Source organism: Symphalangus syndactylus, chromosome 12, assembly GCF_028878055.3.
Source record: "Symphalangus syndactylus isolate Jambi chromosome 12, NHGRI_mSymSyn1-v2.1_pri, whole genome shotgun sequence".
In the NCBI taxonomy this organism is placed as follows: domain Eukaryota; kingdom Metazoa; phylum Chordata; class Mammalia; order Primates; family Hylobatidae; genus Symphalangus; species Symphalangus syndactylus.
In genome coordinates, this window is record NC_072441.2 from 46,817,004 (window position 1) to 46,838,807 (window position 21,804).

General features: G+C 36.5%; 1 protein-coding gene across 4 annotated transcripts in view; it reads right to left on the bottom strand.

Annotated features, from left to right (window-relative positions):
• Positions 1-295: 295 nt before the first annotated feature.
• The window catches only part of TMED5 (transmembrane p24 trafficking protein 5), a 28,106-nt gene continuing 6,597 nt past the window's right edge, over positions 296-21,804 (bottom strand). Inside the window, exons 2-5 of one of the 4 annotated variants that reach the window (XM_063625529.1) lie at positions 8,511-8,608; positions 4,699-4,882; positions 4,432-4,484; positions 296-3,324 (exon numbers count right to left, since the gene is read on the bottom strand). In XM_063625529.1, the coding sequence (XP_063481599.1) occupies position 3,324; positions 4,432-4,484; positions 4,699-4,882; positions 8,511-8,608 (336 nt within the window). In that variant the 3' untranslated portion in view covers positions 296-3,323. Of the gene's footprint in view, positions 3,325-4,431; positions 4,485-4,698; positions 4,883-4,917; positions 5,363-7,203; positions 7,274-8,510; positions 8,609-21,804 lie in introns of those variants that run through there. The other 3 variants (XM_063625527.1, XM_063625528.1, XM_063625530.1) reach the window with 3 other exon arrangements.

Sequence of the window (21,804 nt, forward strand, 5' to 3'; positions counted from 1 at the left end):
GAGCAGGTAAGTTCCCTGGGTGCTTATTTAGCATACCAAACTTTAAGAACTGATTATCTTTCCTTTCATATATTTTGAGCAAAAACTGTACCTTTTAGGAACAGTGCATGTTTAGGCAACAGGTGAATAAGTACATATAGAAACAGAACTCCAATGCAAAGTAGAGTGATGTACAATAAGAGGTGTAGAGAGCTATGGGGTTTCGAAACAGGAGAAGAGAGCACATTATTAACTAAGATTGAGATGAAGGAAGGCTTTTGGGAGTAGACAGCATTTACAAATGACTGGTAGGTAATTTTCTTTGATTAATTTTTATTATATACAGATCAGTACTCACAATACATTGCTTATTTAAGATGGCCGTTTACAAGTATAAAGCAGTTTGAGCAACACTGATTGTGCATTACTGTACTTCAGATGAAAAATCCTTACATGCTGAATCAATGTCTTTTAAAATTTCAGATAAAGAATTTTCATTTGAGGAGACATACAATTGTAAGTGCTCAGTTTTTGTCAATTTTAAGACACCGTTATGTTTAAGGATTAATTTTACCATAAAATTACAAACACCCTCCATGTCTTGACATTCACATGAAAGAACAGCACAACATTAATCATCCAAATGCATATCAGAGCAAACTCTAGGCCTTAGTGTGAGGTGAACACAGTAACTGCTACATTATGGAAATTGGTTGGGCCTTAGTTAAATATTGTAGTATTTTAAAAATTTGTATATTGAAAAAGACAAAATGAGCTGTTAAGTGATAAACAAACAGCTTACTCAATTTAGCACAACTTTAGAAATGGAATAGTGAAATTAAAAAAAGCATATGAAGCAGATAAACAGTATGTCTTTGGAAATATTAAAGATTTTTATTCTGTTTACAAATTTTGCTTTTTTGGTTATGCCTCTTAAATATCTGTCTTTTTACTTTGTCTATAAAAATAATTGTCCTTAGTATTCCTAAATTCTTTTCCAAATAAAGCAATTATCGTTTTTATATGGTAAGAAGTTACTGAATCATAGGTTTAAGATCAGTGGCACAAATCATATATGTAGAAGATTATGTAACAAATTCATTGTTAGGTAAGGAGTCAGAGAGTACAGTACAGTAACAGCCATACAGGAGAGGTAGAATTCTTAATCACAGTTTTATAGAAAAGATGCAGTAGTTTATATCTGTACCCTGCTTTATTAGTTATGGTACTGTAAATTTGCTTCTCATTACAAATTTAACAGAAAGCGCAAAAGGGACGGCTATTCATAGGCAAGGATCTTATTGACCTTTGTTCTGCAAGTGTTGCAGAGGATACCCCTAGACACTTGAAGCATTTTCTTGGCCAATTAAGGTAATTGATCATATACGGCATTTACCTCATTTTTAAAAAGCTTGCAAGTAGGGAAATCTAAGCTGCTCTTCTCCCAGGGGCCTAAGGAGGGAAATGTATCTCCTTTTATACTACTGAGTGTAAATGAAATCACTCTCTGGTTATCATTATTGCTTATCAAGAATTCCAGCATTACTAACCTGTTGAGGGGTTCTATACCCCAAATTTTAAGTTTGATTGTTTCTAACTCACAATGTAGTCATAAACGATGTTATAAGTGGGCATAACTTAAAAATTATGGTTCATTCATGATGAAGTTAAATTACTAGTACTTGAGTAAGACCCCCATAGACTTCAAAAAGCTAGATGGCAGAGACTTTGTTGTATATATGGGTTATTCACATTTAGGTGTTTAAAACTTGGAAGTCTATGTTTCCAATCCTTACTTCAACGTCAATAAATAAAGTGTTCAGAAAGGCCATTTTATAAAAGTTATAATAAAAATTTTTAATAAATATGTACACCCAGTGCTAAACCTTACAGTAGGGCTTACATTTTATAAAATGTACTTGCTTACAAAAATAATTCAAACCAGAATTCTTGTAGAAAATAAAAACCTACAGCCAAAGTTTCTTCCAGTTAACTGGAAATTAATCTCCTTTGACTTATGTTATGAGTAGGATGTCATGATGAGCCAACCAGATTCTAGATACTTATTTATAGTTCTACTTAAGTGAATTTTATTTTGGATTAGGTTTTCTCAAGTTTTTCTAAATTCTTTCTTGTTTCTGATAATTCTTAGAACTCAGAAAAGGAGATATTTATGGTAGGCCCAGATCATTTTAGCAATATTTCCTTCACCACTGCTGGTAATAATGAATTATCCAAGTCAGCAATCATGTTAAAATTAACATAACATGATTATTAACTGTTGACAGATATTAACTTGACAGATAATATTACAAATAAACTTATTTTACCTGACATTTAATTTTAAAATCCTACACTTTAGTTAAGGGTTAGAGAAAATGTGTCCCTATGGAGGAGGAAGCTTTTAAACTATATTCTTCATTTCAAAGAGAAAACATGTCCTAATTTTAATAAGTGTAACTTTGTGTTTTTAAGAATTGTGAAAATGTCAGCTTTTGGGAACGTAAGCAAAGTACAAAGACTAATGCTTTCTGCTAATATGTTACACTGAAATATATTTGGTTATAAAAATCTCCAAAACCTAATTGTATTTCAAAGCTATTATTCTATTTACATTATAGGAGAGATGCATATGTAAATAGAGAAAAGTTGGGCTTTTGTAGTCTAAAGATTTATTCAATCCATCATTAGGTAATTCTCAGGTGATTTATAACTTAAAACTGAAAACTTCCACAGTTAATTTGTAACTGCCGCATTTACAAAAAAGTTCTGGGTAAGGGAACCTGTTAAAAACAGACTGGTGTTGCAATTAGGCCCAATACTCATTTATTTAAATCACCTAAGACATTTGCAAAATTTTTCAAAGTTAGGAAAATGCAGTTATTAATATGGCTTCATTCAGTTAAACCTATATTCTGCAAAATATTCCTGTTACACACTTAAGTACAACTGGATCAGCAGGATTACTTGCACAGAAAGTGAAGACTTAATTTTCACATTAAAATTATACCTGTTTCATACTTATCTCTCAAAATATTTTAGAGAAGACCATAATGATCTTGACTGTAACAGTTTATTGCATTTTTATGCCTCTTTTTTCAATGTTAAGTACTCTAGTTTGGAGTTTTAAGTTCTACTTTTCCTCTTATCTTCAAATAGACTCTTCAGCATATAAACTTGAATGGCTGACACCAACACCATGACCACTAAATTAACCATAGACCAGAAATTGACTCTATCAAAGTTGCTTTCTTGTATGTTTCGATCACGAGCTTCAAATGCTCTAAGCAGAGTTTGTATGTGCCCACTTTTGCTTAGTCTGGACTTGATGCTGTTGATGGATTCCTGGAGATAAAATAATTTTATTATTAAAGAATGCTCAGAAATTTTAACTTAATTAAAAAATGAGGCTGAGTGCAGTGACTCATGCCTTGAAATCTGGAACTTTGGGAGACTAGGGCAGGAGGACCCCTTGAGCCCGGGAGTTCAAGACTGGGCTGGACAACACAGAGAGACTCTGCCTCTACAAAAAGATGGGTATGGTAGCACCAAGTGTGGTCCCAGCTACTTGGGAGGCTGAGGTGGGGGGATCACTTGAGTCCAGGAGGTTGAGATTGCAATGAGCCATAATGGTGACACTGCACTCCAGCCTGGGCAACAGAGTGAGTGAGACCCTGTCTCAAAAAATTTTTTTTTCAAAATATGCTTTTATGTTTTTTATCCAAACACAATTTTAAGATAGATGGCTGCACAATTCAATTAAAGGGCAGGTACTATTTATATTACAATAGAGATTCTCAGTAAGGTTATGTAATAGTTCTCCTGACATATTTATATTGTTTGTAAGTCATGAAAATAGGTAACATGAAATATATTTTGAGTGGCACAGCATCAGGAGTTTTACGTACATTATCTCTTTCTTAGCCCTCACACAACCAAAGGAAATGACTAAGGTTTGTTTTTTTTTTTTTTTTTTTTTTTTTTTGTTGGGGGGATGGAGTTTGCCCAGGCACAATCTTGGCTCACTGCAACCTGAGACTGTGCCTGAGATTTTAGAGATGGGGTCTTGCTATATTGGAGTGTAGTAGCTATTTACACGTGTGACCATGGTTCACTGCAGCCTCGAACTGGGCTCAAATGATCCTCCCCCTAACCTTCTGAGTAGCTGGGATTACAGGTACCTGCTACCATGCCTGGAAAATGATTTCATTTTTAAAAACCCAACTGATATAACTTTAGGTATTTGCCTATTACATAATGCACGTGTTTATAATATTTCCTTCTTTGTATCTGACCAATTTAGTATTCAGTAAAACACCCAATGTTTTAATACCACAAAATAGTTGTGAAATTAGAAAATATTTTACTTTTCATGTGCCTACTGTATAATCAGAAGCATAATCTATTTATAATTTAAAAAATTCTAACTGCACATTTATAAAACAAACTTACTAAGATGCAGTCTTATTTGCACATCTGAAAAAAGCTATTTTTATAATAGGGTCCTGGAAGATAAGTTATTTGAAAACTATAAAAGGGCTATATGAATATAAAGTAAAATTAAGCTGATACTTGAGGTCAAAGTATTTATAGCAAAAATAAAATATTAGAAACAGATTTTCCTGGATAATGCAGATAAAATGCTTAGTTCAGTAACTATTACCATAGTAAGGCCTCTGGCTGTTAATAATTTTTATTTTATTAGAAGACCATACTGACCAGGATGTCTTCCAGTTTCATATCCAACATATCTGTGCCAGTAATATATTTCTTCCAATCTTCTTGTTCTTGTGCCTGTTCTCCCATATTATCCAGGATTAATTCAAAGAAAATCACCTTCTCAGAAATAGTGCTGAATGTATTGTCAAAGCAGAACATGTAATCACCAACTTCAGTCTCTACACTGTATAAAAAAAGTACATGTTTTAAGTTACCTGTACTTCTATTTGTGATGAAAAGCAACTAAAGGTAAAAATAAGAAGTAACAGGCTGAGTGTGGTGCCTCATGCCTGTAATCCCAGCATTTTGGGAGGTCAAGGCTGGTAGATCACTTTAGCTCAGGAGTTTGAGACCAGCCTGGGTAACATGGCAAAATCCTGTCTCTACAAAAAAATAACAAAAATTAGCAGAGCATGGTGGCTGGCACCTGTGTCCCAGCTACTTGGGAGGCTAAGTGGGGAGGATTGCTTGAGCCCGGAAGGTTGAAGATGCAGTGAGGCATGATCATGCCACTGCACTCCAGCCTGGGCAACAGAGCAAGATCCTGTCTCAAAAAAAAAGAAACCAACAAAACAAATAACATAGTTTATAATAATTGGACAGCTTACCCATAAATTTCCTTAGTATTGAAAGATAATTTATAATTTCTTGAGAAAGAAGCAACCTGAAAATACATATGTTCAAGTACAACTTAGACATGTTTGGCATTTACTCAGTAAATTATGGTTAGTGACCTCATTTTTGGAAAAGGATAGGATTAAAAACCTGTATACATAACTCATAATAAACTTTAATATTTATACATTATTAAAAGCATTTTATCATGAGTTCAATTCATATGTAGATATGACTGCCAACCTACCCTACAATTGAGATTAATCTAAACTGAGTTTTGTTTTCAAAAGCAGTGATGGATTGTCCTAAATATCTTCCAGGCCTCGTACTGATTTTGCCTATTGACTGCCACTGGCTCCCTTACAGATGTTTGATCCTAAATGCTTTTTTTGAGAAATAAAACTAGTTTATATTTTATTATTTAATTCTATAAGGGTAATTCAGCCCATCATTAATTATGCCAAGTGCTGAAGAAAAAAATGAATAATATCTGAATTATCAGTACCCTAGTTAAAATTAGTTTCCCATATTAGCAAAAGTTAAAAGCAGGGCCAGGTGCAGTGGCTCATACCTATAATCACAGCACTTTGGGAGTCTGAGGCAGAAGGATTACTGTAGGCCAGGGGTTCGAGATTAGCTTGGGCAAAAGTGAGACCTTGTCTCTACAAAAATTAAAAAATTAGCCGAGTACACACCTGTAGTCCTAGCTACTCGGGAGGCTTGGTTGAGCCCAGTACTTTAGGCTGCAATAAGCTATGGTCACACCATTGCACTCTGGCCTGGGCAACACAGTGAGACTTTGTCTTTAAAAAAAGAAATTACATTTAAAAGAAAAAGAAAAAGCCTACTTAAGAAAAACCAGTGACATACTCAGATTTTTGCTGTTCTTACAAAATTAGTATAGCTAAAGATAAAAGCTTTGTTTAATGTTTAAAAAACAGATTTGTAAGGCCGGGCGCGGTGGCTCACGCTTGTAATCCCAGCACTTTGGGAGGCCGAGGCGGGCGGATCACGAGGTCAGGAGATCGAGACCACGGTGAAACCCCGTCTCTACTAAAAATACAAAAAAATTAGCCGGGTGTGGTGGCGGGCGCCTGTAGTCCCAGCTACTCGGAGAGGCTGAGGCAGGAGAATGGCGTGAACCCGGGAGGCGGAGCTTGCAGTGAGCCGAGATCGCGCCACTGCACTCCAGCCTGGGCGACAGAGCAAGACTTCGTAAAAAAAAACCAGATTTGTAAATCTGGTATAGTGATTAAGAGGGAGTTGGACTGCCTGAATGTATATCCTGGCTTTGCCGTTCACTAGCTGTGTAACCTTCAGCAACTTAATTGTTCTATGCCTCAGTTTCCCCATTGGTAAAATAATATTTACCTCATAGGATTGTGGTTAAGAATAAAAAAATTAGTACATGAAAAGTGCTGAGAACACTGGCCTGGCACATCAAAAGAATGCAATAAATGTGAACTATTATAAACTCTTTTCTCCCAATTATTTAATGAGAGGTAATTCTACACAAGGAAGCAGTAAGATACTTATTTTCTAACAGTGAATTTTATTATCTCAAAAAGGGAGCAAATAATTGGGGAGAAATAAAGATTGACATCAATTTTGAACATTTTTAAAATTCTGAAACTTAAAGATGAACTACATTTTTAGTTTTTTTTTTTTTGAGATGGAGTCTCTGTCGCCAGGCTGGAGTACAGTGGCGTGGTATTGGCTCACTGCATTCTCCGCCTCCGGGGTTCAAGCAATTCTGCCTCAGCCTCCCAAGTAGCTAGGACTACAGGCACACGCCACCATGACCAGCTAAGTTTTGTATTTTTAGTAGATACAGGGTTTCACCATGTTGGCCAGGATGGTCTCAATCTCTTGACTTCGTGATCCACCTACCTCGGCCTCCAAAGTGCTGGGATTATAGGCGTGAACCACCACGCCTGGCCCATTTTTAGTTCTTATACACCTATCAAAGAGAAAACAGTTAATTCCAAGTATATCAATATAAACTGATTTTTAAAATTACTATTTCTATCTTATTTAGTAATAGCTTATGCAAATATTTTTCTGAGCTCTGCATAGGTAAAATGCCATTTAAAATGCATTTTAAATGAGTATCTTAAAAAACTATTGTTGAGACATTTTTTTCCTCTCATCCATTCATACATGTATTCAGTGTTTACTGAGTATCGATTATGTATCAGGCACTTTGGTTAACAAAGACCAATAATTTTAATAATAGCTAGTTCTTACAATAGTGTTATATGCCAGGGATGTTCTAAGCATATGGTAGAAAGCAAGAGTTTTGGTCCATCTTGTCTCCACCCTGCATGTGTATACCTGGAGACTTATTTGACTTCTCTGAGCCTCCTTGTCTACAAAATGGGAATCTTGAGTCAAAGACTCTATCTCATAGTGGGATGGAAAGATTAATTTAGAAGCATATAACATGCCAACCCTTGTTTAGAGCAAATACTAGATACTCCATATTTGCTCTTCTTCCTACAGACTCACAGTTTAAACATATAACAAAACTGACTTAAGAAAATGTTATAGTAAGATAATAGAATGGAACTGGGAAACATACCAGTGAGATATGAAAAAAAGAGGAAAGTGAGGTGTCAGAAGAAGAATATATGATCTTTTGCTGAACTCTGAACTCAAAGAGTTATAACAAGTATTTGATTTTTATATGGTTCCCTATGATCAGATCTTTTACTTTCAGGCCTTCTAATTAACTAAAATGAATGAGGTCTGAGTCAAAAAAAAAATTTACATACACACACAAAGATGTACTGTTGTTTTAAGAAAGAAAACTATGGACAAAAATGGTATATAGCCAGCAGCTCAAGAAACTTTAAGACACATACCTGGAACAGTAGCTTTAAGTTAAAATAGAAAGCTTGTGCTGGCCAGAAGGCAGGTTTAAAATGCCACGATAGATAGATGGAATGGAATACTAATTTACTAACCAAAGCACAGAAAAAATTTAGCCTGGATCAAAAGAAAACGCTTAAACAAAAATAGAAAGGTTAATGGAAGATGTTTTTGTTTATCAGATGGCCCATTATCATGAACTGTTTTAAATCATATGGAATTACCTAATATTGATATGTAGTATCAAATATGCTAACTTTCCATGCCCTGCAGATAACCCACTGGTATTATTCAGCAATGAAACTCAACTAAAAGAGATTACTTACGTGTGAACTCCATCTGATTTTCTTTGTTCAAAAACTAAGGTTTTACCTTCTGGAGAGGCAAGATGGAAATCAATATCTAATCCTGCTCCATCTAAAACCTGTAGAAAAGCATACATGAGAAAAACATATATTATAAATTCTAGAAATAAAAAATTATACAGTACATCATATGATGTAAAGATTTTCTAAGCTAGAGAGGTAAGAAAGTCATCAGTGATGTCTGAGCTAGAAAAGAACCAAAAGATCATCTAGTTCAATTCCATTCATTTTTGGAACTTGTCCCTTCCTTACCCATTTCTCTCACCATCACCTAAATTTAGGCCTTATGGATATTACTGAAATAAATCTTCCTAAAATAATGGTTTCATTCAGAATCCCTGTAGAATGGACAGAAACACGAAGGGCAGTTCAAATGCTGGGCCTTTTAGTTAAAACTTAGGCCACTGGCAGGGTGTGGTGGCTCACGCCTGTAATCCTAGCATTTTGGGAGGCCAAGGCAGGCATATCATGAGGTCAGGAGTTCGACCAACATGGTGTAACCCTGTCTCTACTAGAAATACAAAAATCCCAGCTACTCAGGAGGCTGAGGCGGGAGAATCGCTTGAACCCAGGAGGTGGAGGTTGCAGTGAGCCGAGATCATGCCACTGCACTCCAGCCTGGGTGACAGTGAGACTCGGTAACCACCGCCCCCCCACAAAAAAAAAAGACTTAGGCAATTTCAGACATTGTATATAACTTTTTTGTTTCCTCTTCAATAAAAGAATAATAATTAACTGTTTCTTAGCCTGGAATTCAAGACCACCATGGTGTGGACTCCAACTGACTTCAACACATTCTTCTAACACTTCCCAGTATGAATTGTGTTTTCGAAGCAGGCCGGTTCATTTACTAGCCAATGAATACAATCTGTCCATTTATAATTCCAAAATGTCCTTCTATGAAGATGATGATGATAATCATGGCAACTAACAATTATAGTTGATGCCATAAATTGTCTTAAATGCTTTATGTGGATTAATTTATTCCTTATAATAACTCTAAAAGGTAGGTCTTATTATTCTCATTTTAGTAAACAACAAAAACTGAGGCACAGAGAAGTCATTTTGCCAAAGTGACACAGTATTAATTCATCTAGGCCACATTAAAAAAAAAATAAGTAAAAAATAAACCAAAGTGATACAGCAAGTAAGTGACATGGCCAAATTTGAACTCAGCAATCTGCCTCTAGAATAATTTTTAATAACTATGCTGTGTTGCCTGTATTTCTGTTCCATTCTCCTGAACAGGTACTCATCCAATTGTATTCATTCTTTAAGAGCCAGTTTAACCCATTTATGCCTTGTGTTCCATTAGTTATTTCTATCCTACTGCTCAAGGTCATCGCCAAGGTCTCATTTTGCAATTCAAAAAATTGCAACCTCCTGCATAAATGGGTCAAGTCCTTTGAAATGTCCTCTGAATCCTCCTGTCCAGTTCTCTCACACTCTCTCTCGTATTACTACAGATTGCACACCTATCCTCTTTATTGGGCACTTACGAGACATTCTCTGGAATCTAAGCATCTTTTTGTAGGATTCACTTAGCATAAACTTGTAGGTACCTTTATGGACACCTATGTGGCATATCCAACATAGATGATAAGATGGATGAAAATTTTGTTCACTATTTTTATAACTCCAAGGGTACTGGTCCTAACAATGTTAGTATCCATATTTTGATTTTTTGTCACAGATGCAAATATTTAATAAATACATCTTTTTATCATCCTATACAAATTAAAGTGTCTCAGTGTTTTCCCTATAGATCTGTCTGCAAACTTCTCTTCCTGTCTTCCTCTTTCCGTGCGTTTTCTCTTCTGTATTTATAGTGTTTGCTAAAATTTTAAAAAGAATCTATTTGGAACACTATATAGTACAGCCTTTTAACTGAAAACAAAAACAAAAACAAAAAACCTAACTCAATGGCTACTCATTTTCTTAACACTCCATTTTATTTTTCTTGGTAGCTTTAATGTGATGATATAAAAAATTACCTACTCCTGTGCTTTTATTGTTCAACAGAACTGGTTTCAAATGGCTGGCTAAATATACATAATTTTCTTCTTTAAATCCCAATGAAATGAAGAAGACATGTAACAATTAAAATCTATAGGCTGGGTGCAGTGGCTCATGCCTGTAATCCCAGCACTTTGGGAGGCTGAGGCGGGTGGTTCACTTGAGGTCAGGAGTTTGAGACCAGCCTGGCCAACATGGCAAAACCCCATCTCTACTAAAAATAAAAAAATGAGCCAGGTATAGTGGCACACGCCTGTAATCCCAGCTACTTGGGAAGCCGAGGCAGGAGAACTGCTTGAACCCAGGAGGCGGAGGTTGCAGTGAGCAGAGATTATGCCTAGGCAAAAGAATGAGTGAGACTCCACGTCAAACAAGAAAAACCTACAAAGAAAAATTCCTGTTTCAAAAGGTGGAAATCTTTAGACAGAAAGGATCTAATAAATGTAAAGCAGGATAAATGAAAAAAGACTATAAAATATGGAGTTTTCCAAAGGATTTAAAAAGTACAATCTTCTATCAAAGAGAAGTAGCAGAAGTAGTAGAGAACTGCAAAATACAAGAACTGGGATTAGCATTAGAATTCTTACACATAACATTAGATGGAAAAAAGTAATGGAGCCATGTAGTCAATGTTTCCAAGTAAAAAGATATTTACTGACATGAAAGCAAAAATAAAGCCATTTGCCAGGTGTGGTAGCATGCAGCGGTAGTCCCAGCTACTTGGGAGACTGAGGTGGGAGGATTCACTTGAGGCTAGGAGTTAAAGCCTGTAGTGTGCGATGAAAAGTCACTGCACTCCAGCCTGGGCAATACAGTGAAACCCCATCTCTAAAATAAAATTTTAAAATAAATAAATAAAGTTATTTTCAGATATCCAAGGACTCAAAACATTCTCAAAGAATTACTCAAGGATACTCTCCAAAAACAAAAAATATATATATTAAATCAGAAAACAAGCAATGTAACAAAGCTAAGAAAATATTTCAGTAAAACAAAGTTAAAAAGCAGTTATTGGTAGTGGCTGTCAGGCTTAATGAAATTGTTAAAAATGATTTTTAAGACTATGGAAGGTTAATTAAAAAATCATAGAATATACTTTTTTTTTTTTTTTTTTGAGACAGAGTCTCACTTTGTTACCCAGGCTGGAGTGTAGTGGCGCGATCTCGGCTCACTGTAACCTCTGGCTCTCAGGTTCAAATGATTCTCCTGCCTCAGTGTCCTGAGTAGTTGGGATTACAGTGTATTTTGTAGAGATGGGGTTTCACCATGTTGGCCAGGCTGGTCTCGGAACTCCTGACCTCAAGTGATCCACCCGTCTCAGCCTTCCAAAGTGCTGGGATTACAGGTGTGAGCCACTGTGCCTGGCCATAAAATACACTTTAAAAATACAAAATAAATGCTAAAAATGCCACAATCTGGGCCAGGCATGGTGGCTTACTCCCGTAGTCCCAGCACTTTGGGAGGCTGAGGTGGGCAGATCACTTAAGGTGAGGGGTTCAAGACCAGCCTGGGCAACATGGTGAAACCCTGTCTCTACTAAAAAAAAAAAAAAAAAAAAAAAAATACAAAAATTAGCTGGACATGGTGATGTGCGCCTGTAATCTCAGGTACCTGGGAGGTTGAGGCAGGAGAATCGCTTAAGCCCGGGAGGCGGAGGTTGCAGTGAGCTGAGATCATGCCACTGCACTCCAGCCTGTGCCACAGAGCGAGACTCCATCTCAAAAAAAAAAAAAAACAAAAAAACAAAAAAACAAACAAAAAAAGCCATAATCTGAAACAAAAATTCCAGCTGATTTCAATGGAACATGATGGGGATAAAACTGTTAAAAGTTCAGTTAAAAGGAAACATACACATTAATTTTGATGCTGACAAATGGATGCTTAAACATTAAATAGAGGGTCATCCAATTTGGCAATATACAAATAACCAAAAAGCCCTCCCAGTATAAAACCCCCTGGAAATGCTGGATTATATTTTGAAAACAATCTTTGCAACTACATAGCAAGGGCAAAGAAAAAAAAGACATGAAAACTAAAGTGGTAAATGGAAGTTTGTGAAGGGGGTTAACTTGTCACAGCCTGGCAGCTTGAGATTTAATATCCCCATGAGGACAGGTCATGAAGCTTTGGGGCTGAATTATGTAAGGAGCAGAAACCAAGAACTATGCATAAAGCTAGGATCTTTGAACGGTCATACCATCAGTAAAACGGTTAAATTTTTTATAAAGTCCACCAGTACATAGAGATCACAAGAAAGCTTGTCCGTCTTGGCCTCAAGTCATATGTGGAAAAACAATATAAGCTCACCAGGTAATTCATCTATAAGCTTACGTACACATCAAGCAAATTTGTAGTTCACAGTTTCACTACCCATGTGTTCAGAGACTCAAGCAGAGAACAATATAAAACGTAGTCCTCTATCGTGGAATGCCTGGGAGGAGGAAATGCAAAACCTTTCTGGAGGGTCATATTCTCAACCTAGGGCACACACGATTTACACAGGATATAGCCCCATTGGGCATAGGTTTGATGGGTAGCTTCTGACATGGCTCTCAATGATCCCTGCCTTTCTGTATTCATACACTTGGTGTAATAAATACAACATGGCAAAAGTGATGGGATGTCCCTTTCATAATCAGGTTACTAAAGATTGTAACTTTCATCTTGCTAGCTTGTCCTCTCTTGCTGGCACTTTCTCTTGCCCTCTTACTCGCTCTTATGAAGCAAAGCTTCCATGTTGTAAGATGCGTTACAGAGAGGCTCACGTGGCAAGAAATAAGGCCTCTGGCCAACAGCTTGTAGGGAACTGAAGCCTAAGTCCAACAACTGTAAGGAATTGAATCCTGTCAACAACCGTGAGTGAGTTTGGATCCTTCCCAATTGAGCCTAAGATGACTGCAGCCCTGTGAGAGATCCAGAGTAGAAGACCCAGTTAAGCAGTGACCAGATTTTCCTGACCGGCAGAAACTAAAGCTAGTAAGTGTTTTAAGCCAGTAAATTTTGTGGTTGATTAGTTTTTTTATCAATAGATAACTAATGGATCTACATAAGAAAGGAGAGCATCAGGAAAAGAATAAATGAAAACAATCTTATTTTTCTTAATCTAATAAATAGATTATTGTTCAAAGTAATAATAGCAACAATGTATTCAGTGATTACAACATGTGGATAAGTGAAATGAATGACAACCATAAAGGATGGCAGAGAGGAACTGGGAATACTCAGTTATAATGTACCTGTACTACCCATGAAAGTGGACTTGGATTAGTTGTAAGTGTATATTGCAAATCTAGGGCAAATTTTTTTAAAATTTTAATTTGTGTGGGTAAATAGGTGTACATATGTATGGGGTACATGAGATGTTTTGATATAGGCATGCAATGAATATTAACCACATCATGTAAAATTGGGTATCCATCCCCTCAAGCATTTATCCTTTGTGTTACAAATAATCCAGTTATACTCTTTTAGTTATTTTAAAATGTACATTTATGCTACAACAAAAGTGCCTTACAAAGCAAAAATATTTTAAAAAGGACAATTAAGTTATGATTGACTATAGTCAACTGTTGTGTTATCAAAAAGGTCTTATTCATTTTTGTTCTTTTTGTACCCAATAACCATCTCCACACCTTCCCCTCCACCCCTGCAGCCTCCCACTACTCTTCCCAGCCTTTGGTAAAACATCCTTCTACTCTCTAAGTTCAATTGCTTTCATTTTTAGCTCCCACATCCTTCTACTCCATAAGTTCAATTGCTTTCATTTTTAGCTCCCACAAATAAGTGAGAACGTGATATTTGTCTTTCTGTGCCTGGCTTATTTCACTTAGCATAATGACCTCCAGTTCCATCCATGTTGCAGCAAATGACAAGATCTCATTCTTCTTTATGGCTGAATAGTACTCCATTGTGTATAAGCACCACATTTTCTTTATCCATTCATCTGTTGATGGACACTTCAGGTTGCTTCCAAATTTTGGCTATTGTGAACAGTGCTTCAACAAACACGGGAGTGCACGTATCTCTTTGACATACTGATTTTCTTTCTTTTGGGTATATACCCAGCAGTGGGATTGCTGGACTATATGGTAGCTGTATTTTTAGTTTTTTGAGGAAACTCCAAACTGTTCTCCATAGTGGTTGTACTAATCTACATTCCCACCAACAGTGTATGAGGGTTCCCTTTTCTCCACATTCTTGCCAGCATTTGTTATTACCTGTCTTTTGGATATAACCCATTTTAACTGGGGTGAGATGATCTCATTATAGCTTTGATTTGTATTTCTCTGATGATCAATGATGTTGAGCACATTTTCATATGCCTGTATGCTATTTGTATGTCTTCTTTTGAGAAATGTCTATTCAAATCTTTTGCCCTTTAAATTAGATTAGATTTTTTTTCTTGTATAGTTGTTCGAGTTCCTTATATATTCTGGTTATTTATCCCTTGTCAGATGGGTAGTTTGCAAATATTTTCTCCCATTCTTGGGTTGGCTCTTCCCGTTGTTAACTGTTTCCTTTGCTGAGCAGAAGCTTTTTAGCTTGATGTGATCTCATTGGTCCATTTTTGCTTTTGTTGCCTGTGCTTGTGAGGTATTACTCAAGAAATCTTTGCCCAGACCAATGTCCTGGAGAGTTCTCCTGATGTTTTCTGGTAGTAGTTTCATAGTTTGAGGTCTTAGATTTAAGTCTTTAATCCATTTTAATTTGATTTTTGTATATAGTGAGAGGTAGAGGTCTAGTTTCATTCTCCTGCATGTGGATATCCAGTTTTCCCAGGACCATTTATTGAAGAGACTGTCTTTTCCTCAGTGTATGTTCTTGGTACCTATGTCAAAAATGAGTTCACTGTAAGTGTATAGGTTTGTTTCTAGGTTCTCTATTCTGTTACATTGGTCTATGTGTCTGTTTTTTTTTTGCAAGCACCATGCCATTTTGGTTACTATATCTCTGTAGTATAATTTGAAGTTAGGTCATGTGATTCCTCCAGTTTTGTTTTGTTTTGCTTAGGATATTTCTGGGCTATTCTGGGTCTTTTATGGTTCCATATACATTTTTAAATTGTTTTTTCTATTTCTGGGAAGAATGCCAAAGGTATTCTGATAGGAATTGCACTGAATCTGTAGATTGCTTTGGGTAGTATGGACATTTTAACAATATTGATTTTTCCAATCCATGAACATGGAATATCTTTCCATTTTTGGTGTCCTTTTCAATTTCTTTCATCAATGTTTTATAGTTTTCACTGTAGAGATCTTTCATTTTTTTGGCTAATTCTTAGGTATTTAATTTTACTTGTGGCTACTGTAAATGGGATTACTTTTTAAATGTCTTTTTCAGATTGTTCACTGTTGGTATATAGAAATGCTATTGATTTTTGTATGTTGATTTTATATCCTGCAACTTCACTATATTTGTTTATCAGTTCTAATAGCTTTTTTTATGGCGTCTTTAGACTTTTACAAATATAAGATATATCATTTGCAAAGAAGGATAATTTGACTTCTTCCTTTTCCAAATTGGATGCCCTTTATTTGTTTCTCTTATCTGACTGCTCTAGCTAGGACTTCCAGTACTATGTTGAATAACAGTGGTGAAAGTGTGCATCTTTGTTGTGTTCCAGATCTCAGAGGAATGGCTATCAGTTTTTCCCCATTCAAAAGATACTGTAGGTCTGTTGTCTATGGGTTTTATTATGTTGAGGTATGTTTTTCTATACCCAGTTTTTTGAGGGTTTTTATTGTGAAGCGATGTTGAATTTTATCAAATATTTTTTCAGTTTCAATCGAAATGATCATATGGTTTTTGTCCTTCATTCTGTTGATATGATGTATCATATTCTACTGATTGATTTGAGAATGCTGAACCATCCCTGCATCCCAGGGACAAATTCCATTTCAACCACAAAAATTTTTAAAAATAAGTATAATTGATATATTGAGAAGAGAGAAAGTAGAATTATATAAAATGTTCAGTAAAAACCAGAGAAGGCAGAAAAGGGGGGGAAGATGTAAAAAAAGAACAAGTACAATGAATAGAAAGGAGTTATAAACATGGCAATATTAATCCAAGAATATCAATAAGTACATTGTGAATGGTCTAAATATGCCAATTAAAAGAACTGCCAGAGTGGATGACAATACAAGATTAACTATATGCTGTCCATCAGAAACCAACTTTAAATATAAAGACACAGATAGATTTAAAGTAAATGGATGGAGAAAGATATACCATGTTAACACTAATCAAAAGAAATCTGAAGTAGCTATATTAATGTCAGAGAAAGACGACTTCAGAATAAGGAAAATATTCAGGGATAAAGAGCGGCATTACTGGCCAGGGATGGTGGCTCACGCCTGTAATCCCAGCACTTTGGGAGGCTGAGGCAGGCAGATCACGAGGTCAGGAGATCGAGACCATCCTGGCTAACACAGTGAAACCCCATCTCTGCTAAAAATACAAAAAATGAGCTGGGCATGGTGGCACGTGCCTGTAGTCCCAGCTACTTGGGAGGCTGAGGCAGGAGAATCTCTTGAATCCGGGAGGTGGAGGTTGCAGTGAGCCGAGATGGCACCATTGCACTCCAGCCTGGGTGACAGAGCGAGCAAGACTCTGTCTCAAAAAAAAAAAAAGGGGGTGGGGGCATTACCTATAATGAATGGGTCAACTTTCCAGGAAGACATACCAATCCTTATGTGTATACACCTAACAACAATGTATCAAAATATGTGAGGCAAAAACTCAAAGAGCCACAAGAAGAAACAGAAAATCATTACTATAGTTGGAGACTGTTACATCTCTCTATCAGTAATTGACAGATCCAAGAGGCAAAAAATCAGTAAAGATATAATTGAACTGAACAGCACCATCAATCAACTGTGTCTAATTGAATCTTGAGAACTAATCAATCCAATGACGGCAGAATAACATTCTTCTCAAGCTCACATGGAATATTCACCAACACAGACCACATTCTGGGCCATAAAACACACCTTGATTTGTGCTGTCAGACCACAGTGGATTTAAGGTAGAAATCAGTAACACAAAAATAGCTGTAAAATTCCCAACTATTTGGAGATTAAACCACACATTTATAAAGAACTCATGGGACAAAGAAGTCTCAAGATAAATTTTTTTTAACTCCAATGAAATGAAAATACAACCTAACAAAAATTTGTGGGATACAGAGAAATCGGTGCCTAGAGGGAAATTTATAACATTGGATGAACTTATTAGAAAAGAAGATCTAAAATCAATAATCTAGACATCCACCTTAGGAAGCTAGAGAAAGAACAGTAATACAAACCTAAAACAACCAGAGGAAAAACATTAGAGCAGAAATCAAGAAAATTGATAACAAGAAATCAACCCAGAAAAAAAAAAAAAAATCAATGAAGCAAAAAACTGGTTCTTTTAAAAGATTAATAAAACTAATAAACCTCTAGTCAGGCAAACCAAGAAAAAAAAGAGAAAAGACACTGAACACTAATATCAGAAATAAAAGCTGGGTCATCATTAATTATCTATGGATATTAAAAAGATAATAATGGCCAAGTGTGGTGGCCAATGCCTGTAATCTCAGCACTTTGGGAGGCTGAGATGGGAGGATCACTTGAAGCCAGGAGTTTGAGACTAGCCTAGGCAGCAAAGTGAGACCCTGTCTGTACACGTACACACACACACACACACACACACACACACACACACACACACACAAAATTAGGCAGGCATGGTGGTGCATGACTGTAGGCCTTGGTAGTGCAGACCAATCAGCACTCTGTGTCTAGCTCAGGGTTTGTAAATACACCAATCGACACTCTGTATCTAGCTAATCTAGTGAGGACATGGAGAACTTTTGTGTCTAGCTCAGGGATTGTAAACGCATCAATCAGTACCCTGTAAAACAGACCAATCGGCTCTCTGTAAAATGGACCAATCAGCAAGGTGTGGGTGGGGCCAGATAAGAGAATAAAAGCAGGCTGCTGGAGCCAGCAGTGGCAACCTGCTCAGGTCCCCCCTCCACACTGTGGAAGCTTTGTTCTTTCACTCTTTGCAATAAATCTTGCTGCTGCTCACTCTTTGGGTCCACACTGCCTTTATGAGCTATAACACTCACCGCGAAGGTCTGCAGCTTCACTCCTGAAGCCAGCGAGACCACGAACCCACTGGGAGGAACAAACAACTCCAGACATGCCGCCTTAAGGCTGTAACACTCACCGTGAAGGTCTGCAGCTTCACTCCTGAGCCAGCGAGACCACGAACCCACCAGAAGGAAGAAACTCCGAACACATCGGAACATCAGAAGGAACAAACTCTGGACACGCTGCCTTTAAGAACTGTAACACTCATCACGAGGGTCCGCAGCTTCATTCTTGAAGTCAGTGAGACCAAGAACCCACCAATTCCGGACACAGTGGAACATTATTAATAAATCTATACCCACAAATTTGAAAACTTAGATGAAACAGGCCAATTCCTTGAAAGATACAAAGTACCAAAACTCATACAAGGAGAAATAGATAACCTGAATAGGCGTGTATCTGTTACAGAAATTATATTGATAATAACCTCCCCCAAAAGAAAGGACCAGGACCAGACAGTTTCAATGGTGAATCCTACCAAACATTTATGGACAAAATGATACCAATTCTCTCAAATCTCTTATAGACAATAAAGGCTGAGGAAACAATTCTTTACTCATTCTGTGAGGCCAACATTACCTTAATACTAAAACCAGAAAAGACATTACAAGAAATGGAAGCTACATACCAGTATCTCTCAGGAACACAGATGCAAAAATCTTCAACAAAATATTAGCAAAGCTAATTCAACAATGTAAACAAATAATTACAACCATGACCAGATGGATTTGTTACAAGTATATAAGGCTGGCTCAACATTCAAGAATTATTTTGTGTAATTCATCACATCAACAGGCTAAGGAAGAAAACTCAGATGATCACAGCAATGGATATGGAAAACATATTTGATAAAATCCAATATCAATCCATGATATTTAATATTAAAAAAATCTTAGCAAACCAGGAATAGAGGGGAACTTCCTCAACTTAAGGAAGAACATTTACAACAATCCTACAGCTAAGATCACACTTAATGGTGAGAAAGTAGAAGCTTTCTCACTAAAATCAGAAACAAGACAAAGATGCTACTCCCTCATTACTCCTACTCAACACCATACTGAAAGCTTGAGCTAATGTAATACAACAAGAAAGGGAAAGAAAAGACATACCTATTGGAAAAAAAGAAATAAAACTGTCCTTGTTCACAGATGATGTGATAGTCCATGTAGAAATCCTAAAGAACTGCCAAAAAAAAACTCCTTCTGGAACTAATAAGTGATTATAGCCAAGTCTCAGTATACAATATTAACATACAATAGTCAACTGCTTTCCTATACACCAGCAACAAGCAACTGGAGTTAGGAATAAAAAATACAATACCATTTACATTAGCACTAAAAGAAAAAAAAAGAAAAAAAGAATTAGGTAGAAATCTACCAAAATATGTACAAGATCTATAATCCCAGTAATCCCAGCTACTCAGTAGGCTGAGATAGGAGGATCCTAAGCCCAGGAGTTTGAGACCAGCGGAGTTACACAGCAAGACCTCATCTCAAAAAAGAGAAAACAAATTAGTACATTGTTCGTGGGAATGTAAATTAGTACAGCCCTATGGAAAACAATATGGTGGTTCCTCAAAAAACCACAAATACAACTACCATATCATCTAGTAATCTCACTTCTGGTATACATCCAAAGGAACTGAAATCAGTATGTGAAAGAGATATCTGCACTCCCATATTCATTGAAGCATTATTCACAATAGTCAAGACATAGAAACAACCTAAGTGTCCATTAATGAATGAATAAAGAAAATGTGGTATAGATACACAATGGAATACTGGAGGACATTACACTAAGTGAAATAAGCCAGGGACAGAAAGACAAATACTGCATTATCTCATATGTGGAATCTAATACAGTTGAATTCCTAGAAGTGGAAAGTAGAATGATGGTTACCAGAAGCTGGGGGTGGGGGGCTTGGGGAGAGAGGGAATAGGGAGTTGTTGATCACAGAGTACAAAGTTTCAGATAGACAGAGGGAATAGGTTTTGAGGTCTATTGCACAGGAAGGTGACTATAGTCAATAATAATGTATATTTCAAAATAACTGAGACTGAATTTCAAATAGCTCATCATAAAAAATTATAGGCAAGGCAATGTTAATTAGCCTGATTTAATCATTACATATTGTACATATGTATCAAAACACCACACTGTGCCCCATAAATGTATACAATTATAATTTGCCAATCAAAAATAATATTGATAATAAATTTTTAAAGCTAATGAAGTAGAAGATAGAGCTGAAGAAATTATCCATAAAATAGGAGAGTGAGACAAAGAGAGAAACTATGACAGATTAAGAAGCGTGGATGATCCACTTAAACTGCAGTGAAAATGCAGAAGCAGAAAATTTAAAAAGCTACAAGAGAAAATAGAGATGAACTACAAATATATAACAAATTGACAGGAAGCTTCAACAGCTATAATCGAAGTCAGAAGACAATAAAATACTAGTTTTGATGCATTTAGGAAAAATATCTGTCAGTGAAGAATTCTTTAAGTAATTCAATTCTTTAAGAAAAGTCAAGAGAGCAGAGCCGTGAGAACCAGAGGAAAACAAATTAAGCCTGAAATCTGTCCTATTCAGACTTCCAGTTATATGAACCAATAGACTTCCTCATTAAAAACTGATTTGTTTACCTGTTGGTAAAAACTTTGTAAGGACTTTAAGGACCATGACATTTTAATTAAATAATCATATATGTTTCACCCCATCAAACCCTATATGTTTTTATGAGTATGGGAAAAGGTGTGGAAGAGTTCATATCTAGGAGAATGACAACAGGCATTCAATAGAGTTACAAATAGTTTTTTTTTGAGACGGAGTCTCACTCTGTCGCCCAGACTGGAGTGCAGCGGCGTGATCTTGGCTCACTGCAACCTCTGCTTTCCGGGTTCAAGTGATTCTCCTGCCTCAGCCTCCCAAGTAGCTGGGACTACAGGCGTGCACCACTGTGCCTAGCTATTTTTTTTTTTTTTTTTTTTTTTTAAGAGAAGGTGTTTCACCATGTTGGTCAGGTTGGTCTCCAACTCCTGAGCTCATGATCCACCCACTTTGGCCTCCCAAAATGCTGGGATTACAGGCATGTGCC